This window comes from Henckelia pumila, chromosome 1 (assembly GCF_033568475.1).
Source record: "Henckelia pumila isolate YLH828 chromosome 1, ASM3356847v2, whole genome shotgun sequence".
Classification (NCBI taxonomy): domain Eukaryota; kingdom Viridiplantae; phylum Streptophyta; class Magnoliopsida; order Lamiales; family Gesneriaceae; genus Henckelia; species Henckelia pumila.
This window is the reverse complement of record NC_133120.1, coordinates 13,577,655-13,588,978: the sequence shown is the minus strand read 5'-3', so window position 1 is coordinate 13,588,978 and position 11,324 is coordinate 13,577,655. Positions and strand designations below refer to the sequence as shown.

Sequence of the window (11,324 nt, the reverse complement as noted above, 5' to 3'; positions counted from 1 at the left end):
GTACAAAGAAGTACAAAATCTCAAAATAACTCGGGGTGCTCGGCTAACATCCGACTCTCCAACTCCCAAGTAGCTTCCTCTGTATCTGTGCGCTGCCACTGTACCATTACCAACGTTATACTCTTGTTACGAAGTATCTTGTCCTTCCTGTCAAGAATCCGCAGGGGTTTCTCCACATACGATAGATCCCGATCTACCTTTACCTCGGTCGGATGCAAAATATGCGACTCGTCCGCCACATAATGCCTCAACAAGGACACGTGGAACACATCGTGGATCTCCGAAAGATCGGGTGGCAAGGCCAGACGATAAGCAACATCCCCAACCTTCTCGAGAATCTCGAAAGGACCAATAAATCTAGGTGTCAGCTTACCCTTGCAACCAAACCTCATCACCTTCCGGAAAGGTGACACACGCAAGAAAACATGCTCTCCCACCTCGAAGTGTAACGGCCTCCGGTGAGTGTTCGCATAGCTAGACTGTCGATCCTGGGCCGCCTTAATCCTGCATCGGATTAACTCCACTGCACTAATCACCTGCTGCATCATCTGAGGACCCTCAACCTGACGCTCGCCAACCTCGTCCCAAAACAAAGGTGTACGACAATGGCGTCCATAAAGAGCCTCAAATGGTGCCATGCCAATGCTGCGATGGAAACTATTGTTATATGCGAACTCCACCAAGGGTAAATGATCATGCCACGCTGGACCAAAATCCATCACCGCCGCGCGAAGCATATCCTCTAAAGTGCAAATAGTACGCTCCGACTATCCGTCCGTCTCTGGATGATAAGACGTACTCAAGCTCAAAGTAGTACCAAGGGCTCGCTAGAAACTACCCCAAAATCTCGAGGTGAATCTCGGATCTCTATCGCTGACAATGCTCAACGGAATCCCATGCAATCGAACAATCTCCCATACATACAATTCCGTCATCCTATCAAAGGTGTAATCGCGGTTATAGGGAAGAAAATGCGCTGACTTTGACAACCGATCCACGACAACCCAAATAGCATCACAATTCCTGGAAGTCATAGGCAAGTGGGTGACAAAATCCCTCGTCACATGCTCCCACTTCCATTTAGGAATCTCTAAGCTGTGAAGTAACCCTCCGGGTCATCTAAATTCTTCCTTGACCTACTGACACACAAGGAATCGGGATACGAACTGATAAACGTTGCGCTTCATCCCTTTCGACCAAAATCGAGTGCGAAGATCCTTGTACATCTTCATGCTACCTGGATGTACAGAGAATCGACTACGGTGAGCTTGCGATAAGATTTTATCCCTCAAAGTAGATTCCTCGGGTACCACAACTCGACCAGAAATACACAACAGGCCGCCTCCCTGCAAATGGAAACCAGAAGTATTACTACCCTCAGCCAAATGGGCCAACTTCTGAGTCTTTAGATCAGAATTTTGAGTTTCCCGGATTCGTCGATACAACGCTGGCTCTGCAAGAACAGAAGAAACATGAATCCCTTGCTGTTCTTTCTTATGACGGAATGTGAATCCCAAAGAACAACACTCTTCCACTTCCTTCGAAACTGAACTAGTACGAAGGGAACTAATATAGATCTTGCGACTAAGCGCGTCAGCAACAGGATTAGAAGAACCTGGATGGTACTTGATCTCACAATCGTAATCCTTCAACAGATCCATCAAACGACGTTGCTGCATGTTCAACTCAGCCTGAGTGAACAGATACTTCAAACTCTTATGATCGGTGAAGATCTCAAATCGTTCTCCATACAAATAGTGACGCCATATCTTAAGAGCAAAGACAATGGCTGCTAGCTCTAAATCATGTACGGGATAGTTCTCCTCGTGAGTCTTCAACTGTCTGGAAGCATAAGCGATCACGTGGCCATTCTGAGTCAACACACACCCCAAACCCTGGAGAGAAGCATCAGTGAAGAGTACAAAACCACCTGATCCAGACGATAAAGCAAGAACTGGAGCTGTCGTCGGACGACGTCTCAACTCACGAAAACTGTTTTCACAAGCATCAGGCCAAACAAAAGAAACGTCTTTCTTTGTTAACTGAGTCAAAGGCTTAGCTATCTGAGAGAAATTCTCCACAAAACGACTATAGTATCCTGCTAAACCAAGGAAACTACGAATCTCAAAAGCTGTAGTCGGACGTGACCAATTCAAAATAGCCTCTATCTTGCTAGGATCAACAGATACTCCCTCCTAAGAAATGACATGACCAAGGAACACCACTCGGTCAATCCAGAAGTCACACTTACTCAGCTTCGCGTACAACTGTCTCTCCCTCAAGACCTGCAGTACAATATAGAGGTGGTAGACATGCTCATCCATGCTACGAGAATTACACCAAAATATCATCGATGAACACCACCATGAACTTATCCAGAAAGTCGCGGAAAACTCTGTTCATCAGATCCATAAAAACAGCTGGAGCATTCATCAAACCAAACGGCATCACTAGAAACTCATAGTGTCCATACCGCGTACGAAATGCTGTCTTAGGAACATCCTCCTGTCGAACTCGCAACTGATGATACCCAGACCGAAGATCAATCTTCGAATAGACAGAAGTACCCTGCAACTGATCAAAGAGATCATCTATCCGCAGAAGAGGATACTTATTTTTCACTGTCACCTGATTCAACTGATGGTAGTCAATACACAACCGCATCGACCCATCCTTCTTCTTGACAAACAGTAATGGGGCTCCCCATGGAGAAACACTAGGTCGAATATAACCCTTATCAAGAAGATCTTACAATTGCTTCTGCAGCTCTTTCATTTCTGACGGTGCCAATCGGTAAGGAGTTCTGGAAATTGGTGCAGTCCCTCGCACTAATTCAATGCCAAACTCAATCTCCCTAACTGGTGGCAAACCTGGAATCTCCTCCGGAAACACATCTGGAATGTCGCGAACCACTGGTATCTCCCGGATATCTGGCTCTCCTAAGGATGCGTCAATGGCGTAGATAAGGTAGTCTTCCCCGCCAGACTCTAAAGCACGCCGGGCCTTCAGAGCTGAAACCACTGGCATCGGGGGTCGCGGTCCCTCACCATAAAAATACCATTACTCGTCATCCTCTGGACGAAACTGAACAAACCTCTGATAGCAATCCACTACTTCTCGGTAGGTAGTCAATAGATCTATTCCAATGATGCAATCGAAATCTTCCATCGCTAGAATCATCAGGTTAGCACTAAGCTGATGTCCCTCGAAATCCAAAACACAACCCACAACTAGACACTTGGCTAAAACCTCGCTCCCCATAGGAGTAGAAACCACTAGCAACATGTCTAAAGGAATAAACGACAATCTATACTTCTTAGCAAAACGTGCTGAGACAAAAGAATGTGATGCACCGGTATCAATTAAAACATATGCAGGAAAACCACATAAACTACAGATACCTGCAATCATCCGATCACTGTCAGCCTCTGCCTGCTCCTGGTTAAGAACAAAGACCTGACCCTGGGTACGTGGCCTCAAAGAAGAATGACCCCGAGAAGGAGTCTGAGTAGGCTGTCTCTGAGACTGCTACGGCTGCTGGCGCTACTGCGAATACTGCTGCTGGAAAGGTGGCTGCTGGTACTGAGGAGGCTGAATAGATGCCTGAGAACCTCCGGAACCACTCACTGCCCCAAACAGCATAGGACAATCTCTCTTCATGTGACCCTCCTGGCCACACTGGAAACATGCAGTGGCCGATCGACCACATTGTCCTGGAGGATGGCTGCGTCTACACTGACTACATCGGTTCGGTCTCTATCCACCAAAACAATGCACTCCCCCATATCCAGAGGAAGAAGAAGAAGTACCTACTGGTTCTTGAAGGACTGCCCCCTAGGGCCCAAAGTACTGGCACTCGCTGACCTGGAAGAAGAAGAGAAAAGTCCCCTGTTCCTCCGAATACTGTCCTCGGCCTGGTGACAACGGTCCACCAAATCCTCGTAAGTCCCATCGCCGCCCACAGCAACCATCCGATGAATATCAGGGTTCAACCCTTGAAGAAAATGATCAAACTTCGCCATAGAAATCTCAGCAACATGAGGACAAAAATGTAGCAGATCAAAGAACTTCTGCTGGTACTCCTCGATCGTCATCGTCCCCTGTCGTAAACTCGACAACTCACTGGCTTTCGCCTGACGAAGAGCTGTAGGAAAATACAACCTTTGATAAGCAGTACGAAACGCAACCCAAGTAGCTGTAGCTTTAGCTACTATGAGCAGTGCGGAAGTAGATCTCCACCACTTCCTCGCTCTTCCCTCAAGCATAAAGGCAAGAATCTCCATCCTATCCTCAGCCGTGCAACGGAACTCCTGGAAGCACTTCTTCATCCTCTCAATCCAATCCTCCGCCTCTTCAGCTGTCTCACCACCCGTCAAAGGCTTCGGGCTAACCTCCTTGAATCTACGCATGCTCACTCGCCTGCGCTCCTCGAGCTGTCCCCGATGTCTACGATCATCCGGATCGCCCCAACGACCGCCGTCTACGCTACCGTGGCTCTCGTCGTAATCTGCCATCTGTTACATAAGAATAGATAATTACTTAATCCGCTTTACGATATTCCCAGTGCAATGCGCTCTGATACCAAAACTGTAGTGACCCAACCCGGATCCACTAACTAATCAGAGTTACGATAAAAGCGCATGCAATTAAAACTTAAAGCGTAAAGAGCGGATAATTAAAATACAACAAATCCAATCGGCAGAATACAACCGATGATATCACAAGTGTATAAGTACTGTTATACAACCAAATCGAAGGTTTAGGGTAAACGAATCCCTACCCTCTACAACCTCGCACTCTCCAAAGTTTAATCCTACTGAGAGCCACCTGGACCGTCCAGCCTCAAACTTGCCCCGCCACAAGGTACACAACGAATACCCAAACACAGGGGCGTGAGCTAGAACGCTCAATACGAAGCAATGATATAAATACAAATATGCGCACACAAATGATTTAAAACTCAAGTGAAAACACTTGCTCATGGCGCCGAGAATATACAGTACCGGCTAGAGAGCGACTCTGCGGGGTACTCGTATACTCCATATCAGGGCTGAGCCAACCCCATCCTGACCCGAATCCAAAACAGGATACAAGCCCCATATGGAAACTGTCATACCTGACTCGAGTCCAAAATGAGATCATAGTTCCCTATGGAGATTGTCAATGACTCACATCTCTCGGGATGCAGTCACACGTAAAATCATGTATGTGCTAAGACAGTAAAACATGTTAAAACATGATAAAGCATATAACACATACTCATGCAACATACATGCAAATATATCATGCCGACTATCTCGGTCAGTACTTATGTATCTCTAACACTGCTGGTCAAACCTACCTCCGCTGGTCTAGAATCCAAGCCTACTAGTTCAGTCTACTTACTACTACAATGCAAATATCCATGCATCAACAATAAAGCTCTAAAATCCTTAACTAAACTAATGCATACTCCTAAATTTTTTTAGGATGCCAAAGCTATACGTGCGTCCGTCGTTAGCCCTTTGCTGTAGATAGCCTCAAAACTAGGCCATAGCTCCGCGACGACGTCTAGATCACTAAGCCACTTCCGGATTTCCCGTAGGATGCCTAGATCTCCCTAGATCTGAGTTAGAAGGCTTAGGAATTGAGAGAGAAGAGAGGAGATGAGCGAGTCACAAATGAACTTCGGCTCCTCTATTTATAGACAACGTTCGGGCCGTCCGAACTATGGAATCCACGCCAATGCCCAACCTTCAAGATCCCTACAAGGCCAAGAGAAACAAGAAACTCATGAAACTGCTTGATAATTATGGCCGGATGGGTGCGAACACCCCTATGCTTATGCTCATTCCTCGCCTTCCAGAGGAACCAAATAATCAGAAAAGGAATAAGTTCCCTAGCATGACCATCCTTATGCCAATCTTCAGCCACCTTCCAAGTACCAAAATTACAATGATGCAGAACACCAAAAAGTCAAGCAAAATAAGTCCAAACTATTTGAGCAAGGCCACTCGAGAAAAATAGATGGTCAAAAGATTCCTGAGATCGACAACATTGACAAACCGAAGCTAAATCAATTCCTCGAGCCATAATTATATCATCAACAAGTATTCTTTTATAATACCATCTCCAACATAAAATTTAAATTGAAGGCCTTAAAAGTTTGGACCAACAACCTTTGAACCAGCTAACATCTGTCTTCCTGTTACGTACCAAATCCCAAGCAGATTTGAGAGAAAATCTCCCATTAATAGAGATTTTCCAGATAGTGTTGCCCTTAGCCTCACGTTGGATAGGAACTTCCAAAACACGAAAAGCAACCTCCTGAGGGAGCACAAGAAGAAGACGACCAAGATTCCAATTTCTATCATCCATGAACCAACTGACCAGTCTGTTGGGATGTCTCTGGATAGAAACCAGAGAAGATAAGGGTCCATCCGGAAACCAAGTATCAAACCAAAAGCTAATGTCCCCATCTCCAATTCTCCAACCAATTTCCGATTCTGCACGATTCCTAATCTTCATCAATCTACGCCAAGATGCAGAAATGTTTTGCATAATGCGCACTGCTGCTAGAGGATCAGTCCTAAAATATTTCTGAAGTAAGAACCTGCTCCAAAGCGAATCCACAGTCCTGAACCTAAACCAAAGTTTAATGGAAAAATAAGTAACTGTGTCCTTGTGTCTACGAATACCCAGCCCACCTTCAGAAACCGGATGACATATCTTCTCCCAAGAAATCCAATGAGTAGTCTACATCCCAATTCTCGAACCCCATAAAAATTTTGCACACAACATATCGAAGCTATGCAGAACTGTTCCTGGCGGCTGTAAAACTTGAAATAAATAAATCGGCATAGAACAAAGCACGGTCTTTATCAACACCAACCGACTCCCATAGGAAAGATTTAGCGTCTCCCATCCTTGAAGCTTCTTTCGAGCATTGGCAATATTATGATTAAAATAAGAACTCTTACGATGCCCTAGGTAAAGAGGCGCACCCAAATACCGCAGAGGTAGTGATCCTTCCCCGAAACCAGTAATAGAGAAGTAGCGCCCAATTTTATCCCTCGAACAATTTTTAGACGTTAAAATAACACTCCTGGCATTATTAATGAGCTACCCAGAACAATGCTTGTAATGATGTGAAAAATCTCTGAGAGTTCGAATTCCAGGAATTGAACCATTAGAAAAGATAATGATATCATCAGCATAGGCCAAGTGAGATAGGCAAAAAGGCCAACCAATGCGATAGTTCAGACTCCTGTGCCGAGAAAATAAATTATCCAATCCCTTGGAAAGATATTCAGCCGCTATAACAAATAGAAGCGGAGATAGAGGATCTCCTTGTCTTAGGCCTCTGTTCGATGGAAAAAATCCTGACAACGTGCCATTAATGTTAATGGAAAACCAGATATTATTAATACATCGCAAGATTTGATGACAGACCCCATCTGAAAACCCAAAAGCATGAAGCACTCTGTCATATGCTTTGGCCATATCCAACTTCATAAAGATATTCCCACCTCTGATTGGATAATTGATGTGATTAACCATTTCCTGAGCCAGCAAAATATTATCTGAAATCAGTCTGCCTGCAACAAATCCACTCTGAGAAGGGGAGATAATTTTGGGCAGGATGCGACTGAGGCAAAGAGTAATGAGTTTAGTGATAATCTTATTACTCACATTGCATAAGCTAATCGGCCTGAATTCAGACCATCTCTACGCAACTTCATTTTTGGAATCAGGATTATTGTAGTAGCACTGAAACTCCTGGGGAGAGGAGCTCTTGCCCAACAATCTCTGATGGCCTCAGTCAAATCCTCCTTAATAATATCCCAACACTTACGATAAAAACCTGCAGAGAAACCATCAGGTCCCGCAGCACTATCCTCATGTAAAGAACACACACTATCAAACACTTCCTTCTCAGAGATAGGAGCTAACATTGAAAAATTATCAGCCTTATCTATCAGAACTGGTATGCGATCAAAGGAAGGCTTACTAGGAACAGCCGGATCACCAGTAAGCAAATTCTCAAAGAACCTCACTCCAGACTCCCTAATACTCGAAGGAGTTTCCAACGCAACCCCCTCATCCCAGATCCTAAAAATCGTGTTCCTGGCTCTACGTCGATTGACCATATTGTGAAAAAGTTTCGAATTTTTTTCACCATCCACCATCCATTTAGCAGATGCTTTTTGTTTCCAGAACGCCTCCTCCATAGCTAAACAGAGAGAGAGATTGGCTTGAGCCAGAGACAGGGCAGCCCTATTCTCTTCTGAGTTATCCGAATCATAAATTTCTTCTGCTTGGGCTGCCACCAAATCAAGATCCCTCACTTTATCATGGATGTTCCTGGACACCTCCTGATTCCACCACTTGAGGTGGTATTTAAGCCTTTTCAACTTAACCACCAATCGAATAAGACCCTTCTCAACACAAGGGTAATTCCAGTTAAGGCTTAAATGATGAAGAAACCACATATTCTGAAATCTAAATGAACTCACAGGTTTAGGAATGAAAGCTGACGAAATGAGCAATGGTCAATGATCCGAAGTGCCCCGATGAAGATGCTCAACTTTGATAGAATTCGAATAATTGGCCCAAGATGAAAAAATAAGAACACGATCCAACCGTTTCCAAATCATAGTGTTCGTCCAAGTAAATCTCGATCCCACAAATCCTGCATCCACCAACCCAAAGGAAATTATAAAATCCGAGAATTCATGCATACCCCCAGAATGATTGACCAACCCCGAAGATTGATCCAACGGGTCCGCAATAATATTGAAATCTCCCCCATCTTGAGGATTACACTCAAGTAAATTCTTCCATAAATCCCTCCTCAGAACTCTGTTACACTTGGCATAAACAATAGACAAATAGATATCTTTAGGAAACAAAGCAGATGAAAGATGCAAGTGTAAAAACTGCTCATGATCAAACTCCACTGAAACCGCAATATCAGCAGTAGTGTAGAACCAAATATTATTATTCAAATTAACAATAACTGACGAGAAACCAAACTTTGTATTTAACCATTCCTGATCAAGAAGATGCATAGGTTCAAGAATCGCTAAAAACAACAGATTATAAGAATCTTTCAGAAACTTAATCCGTCTCTGAGATGACTTATTTACAATACCGCTAATATTCCAGACTGTACCAATCATTGAGAAATATCTGGAATAGTAGCAATCTTGTTTAAATTTTCTCGATATCCCAAAGCCGGAACAGATCTCGTTCTCTTCGGGGGTCTCCCACGGCCTCGTTTAACAGAGTTTTCCCTTTCTTCAAATTGAGATTAATCTGGCAGAGGTTCAATAATAGTGATACATTCCTGTTGGAACGTTGTTCCTGGATCTGTGTGATCCGGCACCCAAGGTTGCGAAAGTTTAAAATTTTATGATCTGGAACAATTCCAGATCTATGAATGCCAGATCCTTTGTGATTAAAACAATTGAGTAAAACAATAATAACAATTATAATTTTACCTCTTCAAGCTATGGCTTGATCTATGGACTCCAACAGATTAAATATGCTCTTGTTGTAAATCCCAGGAACTGAAATCTGAATCAACTCCTTAATCAGGTCCACGAATAGAAAACTAAACCCTCTGATAGATTGCACTAGAAAATTTATCAGATGTTTCTCAATGAGATTTACAGATCTAATCTGTCAATTCAGAATGTAATTTTCCAAAAATTACAGACTGAATTCTCTCACGAAAGGGAGAAGGGATTTTTGAATTCCTAGCTTGGAATAATAAAAATGTTTTCGAAAATCCCATCATGTACTATATATAATTTTTGTACTGGACTAACTTATATGTCTAATGGGACACTAACACCTTAGGGCCCATTAGTCATAACTTAAGCCCGAAGATATTTACGAGAATTCATGCATACCCCCAGAATGATTGACCAACCCCGAAGATTGATCCAACGGGTCCGAAATAATATTGAAATCTCCCCCAACAATCCAAGGGCACCCATCTTGAGGATTACACTCAAGTAAATTCTTCCATAAATCCCTCCTCAGAACTCTGTTACACATAGCATAAACAATAGACAAATAGATATCTGAAGGAAACAAAGCAGATGAAAGATGCAAGTGTAAAAACTGCTCATGATCGAACTCCACTGAAACCGCAATATCAGCAGTAGTGTAGAACCAAATATTGTTATTTAAATTAACAATAACTGACGAGAAACCAAACTTCGTATTTAACCATTCCTGATCAAGCAGATGCATAGGTTCAAAAATCGCTAAAAACAACAGATTATAAGAAACTTTCAGAAACTTAATCCGTCTCTGAGCTGACTTATTTCCAATACCGCTAATATTCCAGATTGTACCAATCGTTGAGAAATATCTGGAATAGTAGCAAGCTTGTTTAAATTTTCTCGAGATCCCAAAGCCGGAACAGATCTCATTCTCTTCGGGGGGTCTCCCACGGCCTCGTTTAACAGAGTTTGCCCTTTCTTCAAATTGAGATTCATCTGGCAGTGGTTCAATAATAGTGATACATTTGGAAACTCCTGTTGGAACGTTGTTCCTGGATCTGTGTGATCCGGCACCCAAGGTAGCGAAAGCTTAAAATTTTATGATCTGGAACAATTCCAGATCTATGAATGCCAGATCCTTTGTGATTAAAACAATTGAGTAAAACAATAATAATAATTATAATTTTACCTCTTCAAGCTATGGCTTGATCTATGGACTCCAACAGATTAAATATGCTCTTGTTGTAAATCCCAGGAACTGAAATCTGGATCAACTCCTTAATCAGGTCCACGAATAGAAAACTAAACCCTCTCATAGATTGCACTAGAAAATCTATCAGATGTTTCTCGATGAGATTTACAGATCTAATCTGTCAATTCAGAATGTAATTTTCCAAAAATTACAGACTGAATTCTCTCACGAAAGGGAGAAGGGATTTTCGAATTCCTAGCTTGGAATAATAAAAATGTTTTCGAAATCCATCATGTACTAAATATAATTTCTGTACTGGACTAACTTATATGTCTAATGAGACACTAACACCTTAGGGCCCATTAGTCACAACTTAAGCCCGAAGATATTTACGAGAATTCATGCATACCCCCAGAATGATTGACCAACCCCGAAGATTGATCCAATGGGTCCGCAATAATATTGAAATCTCCCCCAACAATCTAAGGGCACCCATCTTGAGGATTACACTCAAGTAAATTCTTCCATAAATCCCTCCTTAGAACTCTGTTACACTTAGCATAAACAATAGACAAATAGATATCTGAAGGAAACAAAGCAGATGAAAGATGCAAGTGTGAAAACTGCTCATGATCGAA

At 42.9% G+C, this 11,324-nt stretch overlaps 1 protein-coding gene across 1 annotated transcript; it reads right to left on the bottom strand.

Moving 5' to 3' along the window:
- Nucleotides 1–5,707: 5,707 nt before the first annotated feature.
- LOC140859835 (uncharacterized) lies at nucleotides 5,708–10,490 on the bottom strand. The gene is made up of 8 exons (XM_073262425.1): nucleotides 10,326–10,490; nucleotides 9,897–10,224; nucleotides 8,723–9,064; nucleotides 7,672–8,512; nucleotides 7,106–7,627; nucleotides 6,196–6,592; nucleotides 5,852–5,913; nucleotides 5,708–5,744 (listed from the first exon to the last, which is right to left on the bottom strand). Exons 1-8 carry the CDS (start codon nucleotides 10,488–10,490, stop codon nucleotides 5,708–5,710), a joined length of 2,694 nt encoding a protein of 897 aa, XP_073118526.1.
- Between the last annotated feature and the right edge of the window lie 834 nt (nucleotides 10,491–11,324).

Coding starts and splice junctions, on each gene's coding strand:
- LOC140859835 (XM_073262425.1), bottom strand. CDS start 10,490: ATGAATCTCAATTTGAAGAAAGGGCAAACTCTGTTAAACGAGGCCGTG. Junction 9,065..9,896: donor GTTGGTCAATCATTCTGGGG/GTATGCATGAAT, acceptor TGTTGTTTTTAG/CGATTCTTGAACCTATGCAT. Junction 6,593..7,105: donor CATTACAAGCATTGTTCTGG/GTAGCTCATTAA, acceptor GCTTTGGAGCAG/GTTCTTACTTCAGAAATATT.